Source organism: Lissotriton helveticus, chromosome 11 (genome assembly GCF_964261635.1).
Source record: "Lissotriton helveticus chromosome 11, aLisHel1.1, whole genome shotgun sequence".
In the NCBI taxonomy this organism is placed as follows: domain Eukaryota; kingdom Metazoa; phylum Chordata; class Amphibia; order Caudata; family Salamandridae; genus Lissotriton; species Lissotriton helveticus.
Genome location: NC_136072.1, coordinates 1,038,850,980 through 1,038,867,208, shown reverse-complemented (window position 1 = coordinate 1,038,867,208; position 16,229 = coordinate 1,038,850,980). Strand labels below are relative to the sequence as shown.

General features: G+C 44.6%; 1 protein-coding gene across 1 annotated transcript in view; it reads right to left on the bottom strand.

Annotated features, from left to right (window-relative positions):
- Positions 1-1,574: 1,574 nt before the first annotated feature.
- The window catches only part of PPP1CC (protein phosphatase 1 catalytic subunit gamma), a 309,686-nt gene continuing 295,031 nt past the window's right edge, over positions 1,575-16,229 (bottom strand). Inside the window, exon 7 of the mRNA XM_078667475.1 lies at positions 1,575-2,610. Within this exon, the coding sequence (XP_078523601.1) occupies positions 2,521-2,610 (90 nt within the window). The 3' untranslated portion in view covers positions 1,575-2,520. The remainder of the gene's footprint in view (positions 2,611-16,229) is intronic.

The window sequence follows — 16,229 nt, the reverse complement described above, 5'->3', positions numbered from 1 at the left end:
GGTGTTAAATGCTTCACACATGCCTTCTAAATTAAGCCGGACTGGTCCAGGCAAAGATACCAAGTGCTGAGAAGGTTTAATTTACTGAAACCTAATGTGGCCTTCTAGCAAATTGTGGCAGGCATTACTTAACGAGGTCTCAACACCATCAACTAATAAGCCACTTTTCTATAGTAAGGAATTTGCAATCTGGAGGCCTCATATGCAACAAAGGTAAGTCATGTCTGGGTGTAGCAGGCATAGAGGGAATACCCATGTTGTACATTCATAAATAAGGGATGTCTAGCCATAACCAGACATTGCTCCAGTGGAATCTTACTGCAGTGTAAGAGGCCAGCGTCACAAGGTAAAGTGTTTGCATCTCCGGGCCAGTCACAGTAAACCTGGAGCAATTAGAGAATAGCCCATAGGGAGAGATATATTTAAGAAAGTATGTCTCTCTCCTAGACAATAAGAGACATGGTGGTAGCTTCAGTTAGTAGGATGCATCGCCCAGTGTTGGAGCTACCAGTATCTCATCCAATCAAGTTCTCCAAACTTAAAGTCCTTCCTTCAGGGTTCAAAAGTTTTAGTCCAAGCCTCTTCAAAGAGGTTCCCTCTTTTGGAGTAGGATGGCAAATGGCAAGTTGCGCCTTGGACAGCACTTCTTTCTAACCTGTGTTGTACTGATATGAGGGGGACAAATCTCTAGGCCTTTTTGGGCAACTTAGATTTAGACTTACCCGGATGTTTGGATATGGATTTAGCACTCATCAAAATACAGTCAGATTGTAATTTTGGGAGCAACGATCTCTTGTGCTTTGCTACCAGAGTCACTTCATATAGCCTGATCAACGTGCTTATGGGCACATGCCTCAATTTCGAGTCATGAGCTGATCCTAGGCACCACAGGCAATTGTTCAGATTTGGGAGCGATATCTGCTTTGATTAGTGGCTTCCTGGTTTAATCCCTTTGGTCTTCATGGAATACAGTTTCCCTTGCCACACTGAAGAATTCAGGAATTTCAGTGTTGGTACAACCTAAAAAGTTGGAGTTTTGGGTCCACATTGAAGAACAGAACTGATGTCAGCATGGGGGAGTGACTTCTTTGGAGCTCCGCACTCACTGCCAGAGTAGAAGGAGGTAACAGAATGACAGCACCTCCTGGCACATGGGATCAATTGCAGTTTAATATCCGCAATCCAGTCCGAGGTTAGTCCAAAAGTTGAGGAATCTGCAATTAAATGTCTCTATCAGAAAAGCTAGTTTCTAAATGTGTATAGTTCCTAATGAGCACTGAAGTGCCACTACATTGTCAGCGGTTTGCTCTTTGATCAAACCTATTTTAGAGTATTAAAATACGAAATGTTGCCTTTACATAGGAGCTCCTTAAATTATATTGAAGGTTTTCTCCCCTCCATTTTCTAAATGTTCAATCAAGCATGGTGGAGGATAAGTTTATAAATCTAATGACCTGGTTAAGATGCTGTACTTACGGGAAACCTAAATTTCAGATATCCAAATTACTCTATGTCGCAAAAAAGGTGTACTGGCAAGTTAGTACACAGCAGTTAAAACAAATTTACTGTACACAGGGGCTCACAACATATTTTATTTAAAAAAGAATCAACCTGAAAGTTGATATTCAAATGACAAAAATCCAACTCATTGATCGGTGTAGACATTTAAAACGAATGGACAGCTTGGTACATATCAATGTTTATATTGCTCACAGCAGTGGTGCTTGTTGACAATGCATCTTGTAAACTAAAGCAAAACGCTCCATCATTTCTTCACACCTGAAAGGGATGCAAAGACACTTAACATTCAATTTCACAATCCTGCCACCTCAGAAAAACCTGCAACTCATTGGAATTTGGCACTAACATGCAAACAGAATTTAATCCCTGCGAATAGTTGTACTTTAAGATAACATTCCATTTGCAAACTTGAAGAAATTCTGACTCCAACATTTAAAATCATGGCTTTAATTGTCATTTAAAGTTTACAGTATGGGAAATGTGCTTCAATTAAATATACATCAAACCAGTGATGCTGGTGAACTTGGGGGTATTTCACAGCTATACAAGGATGAACATGACAAAAGCAATCCCTTTTAACATTGTGGAATTAAATGGCTCACAGTGGTTTGTAGTAACGTAGGCAAATTATAGGAAGTACATTTAGAGCTTTTCACCAGCACACTAGTGCCCTCTTCAGATCCTAAAGAAAACAAGCATTTACATTCCACATGGACTGTACAAGATACAACTGAGAAAGTCAGCTGAAAGGAGAGAGTACAGTTTACTTCCAAGGTTCAGACCTTTAAAAACTGCACTCCATTTGAGGTCATAGGACAGGGAGGAGGAAAAACATTCAGTCTCGCTTTGCTGTTGGATGCAGCAACTCATTCATTAAAATCAAAATAAACATACATCTACTTTGAGCAAGCTAACCAGTGCACAGTAAAACAAAGGACATCTTAAAAATGGAAGTTATATACTATATTACAAGTCCGATTAGGAAAAGTCAAAAATGACTTATTTCTTTGCTTGCTTTGTGATCATGCCCCTTGGTGGAGTTACAGGTCGGTTTGCATTTGGCTTTTTCTTCTCTGCAGGTTTCAAGATCTGAAAATTGAATCAAGAATCTCAATTAGGCAGCATTTTGCATGGTCAGGATAATTTTTAACCTTTGTGTTAGTAATGCTTTAAGATTATGCAATTTCATATCTTTAGCATTACATTCTGCTAAAAAATACTGAGCAAGGCATGGCACCAGGTACCCAAACCACAAACATTAGTCTAGTGACTTTCAATATTATCCTTAACATATTTATCCTTACTCCATTGATCCTTTAACTTATGAACCTGTGTAACTGCTGTAAATGGATTTCTACATTCTTCGTTTTCAATAGTTCTGAAATACATCCCTGGTAAACAGTACTAAAACAATTCTAGAACTAAGATTTACAGGCCACACCCCATGTCTACTTCCAGCATGCATTGTCTGACCGCTTGTCTGGCACCGTCAGGGATGAGCTGCTGGTAATGAGCATTTAAAGTCTGGTGAAGTCTAGGAGCCAAAGTTTAGATCAGAAGCCAACCTCCTTTAACTGTAGTGTTGTGGCATTTGAAAAATGCTACTTACCAGTATGCATCTGTTCTTTGCATGTAGAGCTGCAGATTCTTACACTTTGCATTAGATCGCCATCTGGTGTTGGGCTTGGATGGTTACACCTTGTCTTGTAAGACACAAGATAGGTGACTCCTCCCTTGGATAGTGCGCATGGGCATCGACTCCATCCTTAGACTGTTTTTCGCCATGATGGGAAATGAGGGAGTTTGTAGAAAGAAAAGGATGTCTGTGTATATCTAAGTAAGCGAGAACTGGAACAGATACAGGTCCCGGGAAGGCGTGTGAGAATCTGCAGCTCTACATGCCTAGAACAGAAGCATACCGGTAAGTAGCATTTTCTGTTCGAGGCATATGAGCTGCAGATCTCACACTTGGCATAAACTATACAGCAGTATCTCCCCTAGAGGTGGTCACCTGTATCTGTTGCAGTAGTTGGAAAGAGTTGAGGACAGCTTGGCCTACAGCAGCCTGCTGTTAGGCTTGCACATCAACACAATAGTGTTCAGTGAAAGTGTGTGTTGTAGACCATGTTACTGCCTTATAGATGTCTTATGTTACATAAGAAAGCCATAGAGGCTCCTAGCTTGCGTGGAGGGCGCTCTAGGAGGAATTGTTAATGCGTGTTGCTTTTTGATAGTATATTTGGATACATTTTACAATCCACCTTGCAATACCAGCTTTAGAGATGGATTGCCTTTATGTGGTGGAGAGAAAGGTACAAACAATTGTTTTGCGAAATGATTTAGTTCTGTCAATGTAATGAAGGGCTCTTTTCATATCTAAGGTGTGTAGAGCTCTTACTGCTACAGAGTCTGGATTTTGAAAAAACATTGGCAACTCCACTGATTGATTAAGATGAAATGGAGTGATTACTTTAGGAAGGAATTTGGGATTAGTTCCGAGGACCACTTTGTTACGATGTAATTGTATAAATATCACTTTTATAGTGAAAGGTTGAATCTCACTCACTTTTCTAAGAGGTAATGGCACTTAGGAAAGCTGTTTTCCATGTGAGGAACTGTAGCTCGCATTTGTGTAAAGGTTCAAATGGGGGTCCCATGAGCCTGGTAAGAATAATATTTAGGTTCCACACTGGATAGGGTGGTAACCTAGGAGGAATGCTTCTTTAGTCCTTCCATAAAAGCTTTAATTGCAGGGACTCAAAATAGTGACAAGTGTTGTCTGTTTTGTAAGTACACAGCAAGTGCTGCAAGATGTAAACGTATCAATAAGTATGCAAGATTAGATCTTTGCAAATGCAGTAGGTAACAAATGATATTCTGGATAGAAGCATCCAGTGGATCAATATGATTATTGGTGCAGTAAATGGCAAACCTTTTCTATTTTGCAACGTAACAAGCTCTAGTAGTCGGTCGTCTGGCTTCTTTAATGATGTTCATACAGTCTGGTGGCAGGTCAAGGTAACCAAACTAAGACTTCAGGAGCCAGATCGCCAGATTCAGCTGACTTGGATCTGGAGGTCTGATCTCTATGGTTCTGCGTTAACAGGGATGGGGACAGCGCAGTTTTTGGTGCGGAACTAGTGAGGGTTCTAGCAGCATTGTGAACCACGGTTGATGTGCCCATGTGGGAGCTACTAAGATTAGTTTGAGACTGTTGGCGGAAAGCGTATGCAAATCTGCCTGACCAGTTCATCCATATCACATTGCCCTTGGACAATGGGTTTGGAAACCTGGCGGCGAAGGTTGGGCATTTTGCTGTGTGTGTGGCAAACAGATCTATGTCTGGTTGGCCCCACTTGTGGAAAAATGGTAGAAGAACTTTTAGATGTAGTTCCCATTCGTGAATCTGTTGTGTCTGTCAACTTAACAGATCTGCAATCTGATTGCGAACTCCTGGAAGGTGTTCGGCTAGCAGGTATATTTTTTGTGGAATGGCCCATCTCCAAATGTTCTGTGCAAGTTGTGACAGTTGCAGAGATTGTGTGCCTCCTTGTTTTTGTATATAGTACATGGCTGTCATGTTGTCCATCCGGATCAAGACAGCTTTGTTCTGTACATGTACTTGGAAAGATTTTAGTGCTAGGAATATTGCTAGTAGCTCTAGGTGATTGATGTGGAGCACTCTTTGTTGAGTGGTCCATCTGCCCTGAGTTGTATGTCCGAGGAGATGGGCTCCCCATCCTGTGAGTGATGTGTCTGTTGTAAGTATCATCTGTGGAACAGGCTCGAGGAAGGGACGCCCCTTGGATACGTTTTTGGTGTTCTGTCCACTGCAGAGAGCGATGTGTGCAGCTGTCCACCAACACCAGATCTGTAAGTTGTCCTTGAGCCAGATTCCACTGTTGTGCTAGACATTCCTTAATGGACACATTTGAAGTCTTGCATATGGTACAATAAAAATGCAAGATGCCATCATGCCTATGAGTTGCATGAACACTGGCTGGGAGAGTGACTAAGGCTTGAATGCTCACTATTCTGGCTGGACTGGGATATGCTAGAGATGTAGAGGTGTTTGTGGCCCCCAGATATTGGTGTATAGGAGAGGGCTTAAGATGAGATTTGGTGTAGTTGATCGTGAACCCCAAGTTGTGTAATGTCGGAATGGTTTGATGAGTGTGTTGAACACACTGATTGAATGACTTGGCTTTTATTAGCCAGTCGTCTAGATATGGGAAGACCTGGATCTGTGGTCTTCTGAGATGTGCTGCTACTACTGCAAGGCACTTTGTGAACACTGGATTTGAACTGATAGTGTTGTCCGTCCACCACAAACTTTAGATACAGTCTGTGAGAAGGATGTATGGGAATGTGGAGGTGGGCGTCCTTGAGATCTAGTGTGGCAAGGAAGTCACCTTGTTACAGTAGCGCGAGCACTTGTAGAGTGATCATGTGAAAATGACCCGAGTGTATATATAGGTTGAGGGGCCAGAGAGAGTGTAGGTCTTAAGAGTACCGTCTTTTTTGGGTATTAGGAAGTACAGCGAGTAAACCCCTGTTCCTTGATGTTGTAATGGAACAATCTATTGCGTTCTTTTGAAGCAATGAGAGAACCTCTTGTTTTAGTAGCGCAAGATGTTCTGTGGACATGGGATGCTGCCTGGGTGGTATATGTGGAGGGGTAGCTGCAAGTTCTAGGCAGTAACTAAAATGGATAATTTGTCTCACCCACCTGTCTGTTGTAATGGAGTTCCAGACAGGTAGGAACTGTGCTAATCTCCCCCCAACTGGAGTGTAATGTTGTGCGGGGAGCGGAAGGAAGTCACTGTTATGTGGTGGGAGCGGTTCTATTGTTATTACCTTGACCTCTTCCTTTATTGCGGTTTCCTCTGTAACCGCCTCTAAAATATCCCCTCTTGGGGGATGTTTGTGTAGTGGCTTTAAAGGAAGCTGAATTGCCTGCTCCAATCTGTTTAGAGCCTACTCTGTAGAAGGGGCGACAAAAGGAGCCTGGTGTTTGTGGGAACAGTAAAGCTCCCATGGATTTGGCACTCAGTGTCTTCATTTTTCTCTAGTGCAGTGTCCACAGCCGGGCCAAATAACTGTTGGTTGAACGGCTCGGTTAAGGATAGTGGTTTGGACCTCCTGCTTGAAACCGGAGATAAGGAGCCAGGCATGACACACAAGGAGCACACTGGTATTTATAGATCTAGAGGCAGTGTCTGCTGCATCAAGTGCACATTTTATTGATGCATTTGAAATTAGTTTACCCTCCTGAATGAGATCATTTGCTTGTGTTTCATATTGATCAGGCAAAAGTTGTAGTAGGGTTTCCAACTGGTCGTAGTGAGCCCTATCATATCTTGCAAGCAGTGCTTGGGTGTTAGCTATGCACCAGTTATTAGTTGCTTGGGCAACTGTTCTTTTACCAGAATAGCCTAACAACTTGGATTCTTTATCAGGGGATGGCATTTCTCCTGAGGTTTGGGAGGTAAAGCACTTTCTAGGATTGGACACGACCAATGAATCTAAGGGCAGCTGTCCCTTAATTTTTATTTATTTATTTTATTTTGAAAGTTTTATATAGCGCGAACAAGATCTTTGCAGATAACAGAGCGCTTTACACAGGCAAGTGGGGGGTAGGGGAACAAGAGGGCATAGTAGGGAGGTAGATCATCAAGTTCATATACATAGCAAAAATATTACGTATAGTACAGGTATGAGGTAGCATGGCATAGTTGGAGCGTAGGTCATCAGAACGATGTAAATAATACAGAAATATAAGTCAAAACACACGTGCATAGGAATATAAAGGCTATATCATAATAAAAAAACTGGTAATACTGTTCGACGCAATGTCAAACGAATTGTTCAAGTGTATTTAGCCATAAGGATATTTTTGACTTCTTTCTTAAAAAGAAGGGAGGAGGAGATGAGCCTCGTTTGAGGAGGAAGTGCGTTCCAGATCCTGGGCGCCATACCAGAGAAGGAGCGTTTGTAAGTTTTTTCCTTCCAGAATCTTCGCGGTTTCAGCAGAAGATTGTTTGTGCTCCTGGTAGTTCTGGACCCGCCGGAAATTGTCAACTTATGAGTGAGGTAGCTGGGTGATTTCAGGTGTATAGCCTTGTGCGTCATGCAGGCAATTTTCAGCTGTATTCTGGCTTCAAGGGGCAGCCAGTTCAAGGCTTTGAAGTCAGGGGAGATATGCGAATGTTTTTTGATCCAGTGATGAGTCTTGCTGCCGCATTTAGTGACGCTCTGAGGGGTGCAGTTGTCGTAAGGGGGAGGCCGCAGAGGGCCACGCTGCCGTAGTCTATGCGAGGGATGACTAGTGCTTGTACTGCTGTTTGGAAGTCTTTTGCTGGGAGGAAGGGTTTGTTTCCTCAAGGTATTTATTTGGAAGTTCGCCCCCTTAGTAGCCTTGCTGATATGCTGCTGCATGTTGAGGTTGGTGTCAAGTGTTATGCCTAAGGATTTTGCGGAGTCCCCGATGGTCGGTTGGACATTGAGTGCTGTTAGGTGCTTAAGCCATGTTTGTGCGGAAGATATTTTCGTGGGAGGTGAGATAAGGAGGAACTCAGTCTTCATAGCATTGAGTTTGAGGTGGTTATCGGCCAGCCAAGATTGGGTGCTTCTGATCGTTGAATTCAGACTCAGGATGTCTTTGGGGGATTGTAACTTGAGATATATTTGAGTGTCATCGGCGTACATGTGAAAGTGTACATTGGATGCTTGTAGCAGGGTGGTGAGAGGTTCCATAACTAGGTTGAACAAAGTAGGGGATAGGCAGGATCCTTGAGGGACACCTAACGATACCGGTACTGGTGAAGACATCAGGTTTTTGCTCTTGAATTTGAGACCTGTTGTGTAGAAAGGAAGTGAACCAGCTAAGCACAGTCCCAGAGAAGCCCATTCTTGTCTTTAGGAGTTCGAGTAAGTTCTCATGTTTCACTGTGTCGAATGCTGAATGTAGGCAGGATCTGCAGGGGCAGGCCTATACTTTGTCTATTCTAGGGTTTAGAATCCTGGCACGTACTGGTTCTTTAAACACTTCGGGGGCATGCTTAATGACTCCTTTATTCATTGGCAATATTTGCACTGACTTTTGGAACTGCTCAAAGGTATCCAAGAGAAAATCTTCTGCCTCATCTGAGTGCATTGTGACACCATGATGGATGGCAGCCCTATTAATTAACTCTCCAAAACCAATGTTGTCGTCTGAAGGAGATGGTTTTGAGCGGTGTGTGTGGGGACTTAGGACGTCTGGTATGTCTTGTGGGATAGGGTACTCAAAGTAGGGTGGGTCAGTTGGGTACATGAAAGGGTCATCTGGGTCACTCCCTACACCCCAGGTCATCATCAGGATGTGTAGGTGTAGTAGGTGGAGAAACATGAGGTGGGAAAGTGCGAATTGGAGGTGTAATAGGTTGAGGTAGAGGAAGTGGGTTAGAAGGAAGTATAGGAGAAGGGTGCATAGGTGATGTGGCAGAGTCCTTATTTACATGCACTGGAGGTACAGGTGCTCTGTCTAACTTCCTCTTTCTATATGGTCCAGTAGTGATATGTCCCGTCTCTGGATCAACATAAATATATTTGTTTTGGATCGACTGGATCTGGATGAAAAAGTTCCTCTTCAGAAACCGCTCTTAGCGCCTTTTTTCGGTTCCGAGTGGGGTTGGTGTTTGTCTTTAGCCTTAGGGGGTGTGATAGAGTCTTTTGGCGTAGCTTTTGGCTCCAAGGATTTTGGTTTCGGAGCCGAAGCTGGTTTCTTCCGTATGGGAAACGTTAGACGCCGGTTTTCTACGGGCTTTGGATTTTTTGGGCCCAGTTTGTCTTTCGAAGTGGATGGCTTCGAAACAGATTTCGGAGCTAGGAGCTTCCGGTTCTGGTGGGATCGGTACATGCGGCCACGAGCTACCGGAAGACTTTGATGTGCTTCGGAGCAGAGTTCGAAGGCGGGGCTTCTGAAGTATGTTTGACTGGGCCCGGCATGCAGTCTTGACCTTTGATGTTGGTGGTGGGGTAGGGGCAGTAGTACTCACTCTTTGACCCGGAGTGATGGAGTAATCGGAGTCATCTGCCTCCGACACGATTTAGAGATCCTCAGATTCTTCTTCTAGGACATCTGGGCCTTCGAAGATGTTCACTGGCTCCGGAGCTGATTTCTGCATGATGTGTCTTCGGGCCCTTCAATCTCGAATGGTCTTCGATCAAAAGGATGCGCAGGATGGAGAGCTGGACTAGTCGTTCGGGTGATAAGCACAAGTTGCAGACCTTGTGATTGTCACTGCGCAGAAATGTTGCTCCACACTGGGGGCATTTCTTGAATGGAAACCTTTCCATGAGCTGTAGGCATCACGGCGTGATTAGGCCCAACGGCCTGCGTTGACTACTGGAATCAAGCCGATGAAGTTGCGAAGGTAGAGATTTTTTATTTTTTGCAGAGTTTTATATAGCGCGAACTAGAACCGAACCGAATCAGTTATCAGAGCGCTTTACATAGCACCAGTTACGTTACATGAGGACACACTTTCATTTTAGGCACGGGGAGATTAAGTGATTTGCCCAGAATCACAGGGGGTTTTTGGCATCGTTACCGAGACTCAAACCCAGTTCCCCAGGTCCGAGGTCGAGCGCCTTAGCCGTTAGGCCAACCCCTCTCCCCTTGTTTGGAAGTTGATTTGAAAAGTTTACGTTTTTTCGCGTCAAACTACTTTAGAAAGTAGATACCGGAGCGAAAAAGTTACATCTGAACCCAATGGCGGAAAAAAACTGAACGATGGAGTTGATGCCCATGTGCACTATCGTCCAAGGGAGGAGTCACCTACAAAGACTTCTTCCAAGACAACAACAAGGTGCAACCATCCGAGCCCAACACAAAATGGCGATCTAATGCGAAGTGTAAGATCTGCAGCTCATATGCCTCGAACACATAGTACTTTTAAACCGTGACTATGCACAGCAGTGCTTTGCAGACAGCAAGAAAAGAGTTACTTACCTATAATTGCAGTTCAGCAACATTGGTACCCTTCATTTAGATTCAAATGCTTGAATTGTCGCCAGACCTCATGCTGAGAATCCCCAGCAGCCAAGGTTTAACTGCAGGTTTTCAATGCTGCAAGCATCATTGAAAAAAAGGTAAAACCTTCATAGACCACATTCAATTCATCCACATTATGCAAGCTGAAATCCAGCCAATTAGATGGAGGGGCTACAAACATGCCAACTGTCAGATCTTTCTGGAGCAGGCAACTGGGAACACCCTAAACTATCAGACATTTCTAGTGAAATTTCAACAAGCAATCTTCCAGTGAACAGTCAGCCAAGATCTGAGGCCAATTGCTTTTTTCTCCCATTTAAAAGAGTTCTGAATCCTCAGGCAAGGAGTCTTCAAACAGAGTGCTGTAAAGCCAGGAAGGGCCTTCAAAGATGACTAGATGGGGGTATAATAGACAGCATCCTGCATGCCTACTCTTCTGCAACATAGCAAGGCATAAAGAGCAGAAGGATAAGTTACTTACCTGTAATCCTAGTTTTCTTCCAGGGGTATCCTCAAAGTCAGAAGCACTGAATATTCCCGCCCGTGTGTGTACACACACACACACACACACACACATATTAAGCATGAGCGGATTTTGCGTATTGGCAATCCGCGGATCTGCGGATTGCGACAATACGCAAAATCTGCGGATCCTAGCGTATTTTTTTTTTGCGTGTTCGCACGGGTTTCCACAAGTTCGCGAGGGTTTTATTGTACAAAACGCTCGCAAACGTGCAGAAACCCGTGCGAACACAATGTGCCTACTCATGGCCAAACGGACGGGGCTTCCATGCGAGTGCACATGCCTCTTGTGTGTATAAAAGGTCAGAGGCCGATCAGAGCAGCAGATGAAGATACAGAGACTCCTGGTCACAGGAACAGCACAGGGATTGTGCTGCACATGACTCTTGTGTATAAAAGGTCAGAGGCCGATCAGAGCAGCAGATGAAGATAGAGACTCCTGGTCACAGGAACAGCACAGGGATTGTGCTGCACATGCCTCTTGTGTGTATAAAAGGTTAGAGGCCGATCAGAGCAGCAGATGAAGATACAGAGACTCCTGGTCACAGGAACAGCACAGGGATTGTGCTGCACATGCCTCTTGTGTGTATAAAAGGTCAGAGGCCGATCAGAGCAGCAGATGAAGATACAGCGACTCCAGGTCACAGGAACAGCACAGGGATTGTGCTTGTGAAAGTCAAGGATGCAAAGGCCTCTATCCAGCATCACAGCTGACTTTCGATAAAGAAGGCACATTGCCCAGCCTCGACGACGCTCTAGATTGTTTCTGGGCTGATGAATGAGTTACTGCATTTGAGCTTCAACTACTTCCAGCGACCATGTGTGTGTTTACAATGGCGCCAGCAAGCTGCCAGCGCCGTTGTAAAATAGTTACAAAGTTAGCTTGCACAGGAAGCACTTCGATAAAATAAAGCAGCACCTGCTTCGTTTTATCTAGTGGTTCCTGTGCAAGCTAACTTTGTAACTATTTTACAACGGCGCTGGCAGCTTGCTGGTGCCATTACATGAGTGGGTGGGGGTTCAACTTTTGAACCCGTTACATCCGCGGATTTTTCAGATTTTGTGGAAAATACGTTAAATACATGGATTGCGTATTCACCAAAAATCCGAAAAATCCGCGGACGTAACGGATTTGCCGCCCATGCTTAATATATATACACAGCTCTACATATATGTATGTACATATATCATTTTTTTTCTCATACCAATGCAGCTCCCAATAGGAGGCTAAACAATGGAAATTACATGGAAATGACCCATATAAAGATTAGCAAACAAACACCTGAGGGCAAGTAGCACTTTAACTGTTTTTTAATGAGCAGACAAACACTCCTCATAAAAAGTGCAAATAAAGTAGACATTGTTAGCCTACAGGCTGCATTGTAAACCAAAACCATAGAAAATGAAAGCATTTTCAACAAACTGGCACCGTGCCTTTAAGGCAGCCATGACCCCCAGCTTCCCATCATCCTCAGGGGTGACCGTTAGGTCAGTTCTTTGCATAACCCTGAAAGTTAGGGCTCAACAATATCCATTAACACTCTGATCGGGTCTCATTTACCTGGGGAGGCTGATGGGTTGCTTATGACTTTGAGGATACCCCTGGAAGAGAACTAGGATTACAGGTAAGTAACTTATCCTTCTCCTTCAAGGGGATCCTCATCAATAGTCATAAGCACTGAATAGAATAGCAAGCCCATCAACCACCTGCAGGTAAAAAATAAAAACATGACCCAACAAAACTGCAACAGCCAAAATCAGCTGTTGAACAGATTCCGCAAGGAGGCCTGGCCTACTTTGGTGTCTGCTCTGGTGTCTGCTTCTAGACAGTGTCTGGTAAATTTATGGACCGACCTCCAGGTCGCCACCCTACAAATCTCAATGGCACATTATGAAGAAAAGCTGTAGTAGCTGCTTTTCCTCTGGTGGAATGTGCTTTGGGAGAAAACCCCAGGGTCTTCTGCGCCAATTGGTAAGCAAGTTTGATACATGAAACTAGCCATCTGGAAATGGAACGTTTCGAAGCTGCACGACCAGATCTGATCGACCCATAGTTGACAAACAGTGATCAGATTTTCTTATAGATTTGGACCGATCTAGATCTAGTTTAAAAACCCTTTTCAGGTCCAGAGAATGCAAGGCCCTCAGCTGGAGTGGAGGGATTGGGAAAAAAGGTGGGTAGAGAGATGGTCTGATTCACATGGAAATCGGACACCACCTTAGGAAGAAAAGAGGGAAGTGTCCTAAACACCATCCTAGTTGGTTGGAAAACTGTATAGGGCTCTTTAGAACAGAGTGCTTGAATTTTGCTCACTCTGCGAGCTGACGTGATGCTACCAAAAAAAAATCAGCCTTTCAAGAAATATGTTGCAAGGTTGCTTTGTGAATAGGTTCGAAAGGTGGACCTATCAATTTCGATAGCACCAGGTTTAGCTCCCAGGGAGGTGGCTGAGGTCTTACTGGAGGGTAGACCTTCAAGCCCTGCAGAAAATCTTGTAATTGGAATAAAGAAGGTTGAGAAGGTGCGCGCCTATAAGCCAGTATAGCTGCTAAACGCACCTTAATGGAATTAAATTTCAACTCTGCTTTCGCCAGATACAGTAGGTAAGGGAGAATGACCTCTTCCTGACCCTTGACAGGATGACAATTGTTCTACATACACCACATGTAAAAACGCTTCCTCTTGCATGCATAGGAATGCCTCGTGGAAGGAAGTCGTGCTTCTTTCTAAATGGACATGCAGTCCTGTGGCAGTCCTAGGTGGCCGTATTGTATGACCTCAGGAGCCATGCTGCCAAGTTCAGTGCAGGAAGGTTGGGATGATGAATCCTCCTGTTCATCTTGGATAGCAGGTCCGGCCTGCACGGCAGCTTCCTGTGAGGACACTCCAACAGATGTAGATGGTCCAGGTACCACCACTGTCTCGGCCAGTCGGGGGCAATGAGCATCATCCTCATGTACGAATGAGCTAGCTTGTTCACCACCTTCGGGATCAGTGGAAGGGGTGGAAAGGCGTACACAAATGCCCCTGACCAGTCTATCAAAAGGGCATTCCCTTTGGATCCTGGATGGTAGAACTGCGAGGCGAAGTCTTGGCATTTGGTGTTTTTGTCGTCCGCGAAGAGGTCTATGGTGGGACGACCCCATGACTAGAAAATGTCTTCTACGACCTAGTCGTTTAGAACCCAGTCCTCCTGGTCTTTGAAATGACAGCTGAAAGCATCCGCTCTCACGTTCTGCTCTCCTGGCAGGTGGACTGCTGTGACTGACAGATTCCGAGCCAATGCCATAGATTGAGCCTCCAGGGAAAGGGTACGTGAGCGTGTTCCCCCTGCTTGTTCAAGTAATACATTGTGGTGATATTGTCCGTTTGTGCCAACACTGATGTTGCCTGAATCGAGAGAAGGAAAGCTTTGAAGGTCCAGGTGGACTGCCCTCAACTCCAACATGTTTATGTGGTAGGAGTGCTCTTTGACAGACCCCCGACCGAGTCTGAAGATATCTCATGTGGGCCACCCAACCTTGTAGTGAGGCATCTGTGATCAGTGTCTGGACAGGGGGTGGCTGATGGAACGGAATTCCGACTTGTATATTGACTCTTCATCTACTAAGGTATAGACTCTAGAGCCACGCTTGACAAAGTTATTTTGTCGTCCCAGCGAGCGGACTGCTGGTCCCACCTGTCCTCCACATCCTGCTGAAGAGGACAGATTCGTAGTCTGGCATTTGGGACCAGAAAGATGCAGGATGCAATCGACCCCAACAGGGAACAATTCGACGCACTGGCAACTTCTTGCTGTACAGAACCAGTTGGCATTTCTGAATGATTGAACACTCTCCTCGGAAGGAAACACTTTTCCTAGCTCGGAGTCTAACAGAGCTCCTAAGAAATGTATTTTCTGTGTCGGTTGAGGGACTGATTTGCCAAAGTTCACTTGTAGACCTAGACGGCGACATAGTTCGATGCGGCTCAGGAAATGGGTTCTTACGCTGTCCGGAGAAGGACCTTTCAACAGCCAGTCGCCCAAGTACAGATACACGAAGACAACCCTGTGGCGCAGAGCTGCTGCCACCACCGCTATTCACTTCGTGAACACTCTAGGGGCTGACTTCAACCCGAATGGTAAGACGTTGAACTGATAAGGAGCGGATCCTACCCGGAAACGCAGGAATTGCCTGTGACGCCGAGCAATCGGAACGTGGAAGTATGCATCTTGCAGATACAACGAACACATCCAATCCCCCTGCCTGAGATGTGGATATATTTGATATTGAGTTTTAACGGGGTGTGCCCTAAAAGCTCATAGACCTGGGCCATTAAGTAAGTACAAAAAAGTGGTCCGAGTTTGAAACCTTATTGAACAGTTATCCTTGTGAAGCTGTATTCAAACCATACAGGCGTTCACCACATACATATGTCATCATTCATTACCCTAATTGATAAAGTGAACCATAAAGCTTTCAAAGTCTAATTGCATTTATTTGTCAATCGTATAAATTGCAATTACTTTTTTTTACATGAAAAATAACTTTTGACAATCAAAGTTATAAACGTAAATTTTAAATCATTATTTGAGTAGTGCTCTCAATGAAAGGAATATGCTACTTACCAGTATGCATCTGTTCTTGGCATAGAAGGCTGCAGAGTGGTACATTTATGAATAGATCGCCATCTGGTGTTGGGCTCGGATGATTGCACTTGTTTTTCTCTTGGAGAAGTCTTTTGTAGTCACGAGGCTGGTGACTCCTCCGTTAGGTGATAGTGCGCATGGGCATCGGCTCCATCCTTAGATTGTTTTGCCATAGTAGGGTTAGATGGAGTAGTATGATAGAATACAGAAAGAAAGAATACCTTGCCAGGAGGATTGAGGCGTCGGCGAACTCCTGTAAGGAGATCTTCACAATAGTGAAGGTGTTCACGACCCCGAGCTCCTACTCACCCCCGCTAATACCATCCGATGCGTGGGCGTGTGATCTTGCCACTTTTTTCACCGACAAGATTAAGGCGATTCAGGCCTCCTTGGAGAGCTCGCAGGAGGATTGTTGCGGTCCCGGGGCAGGACACGGAACATCGTCCACGCCGATGGCAATGCTGGCAGACTTTCCACCGGTCTCCAGTGACGCGTCCCGGGCGCTGTTGGCCAGTCTT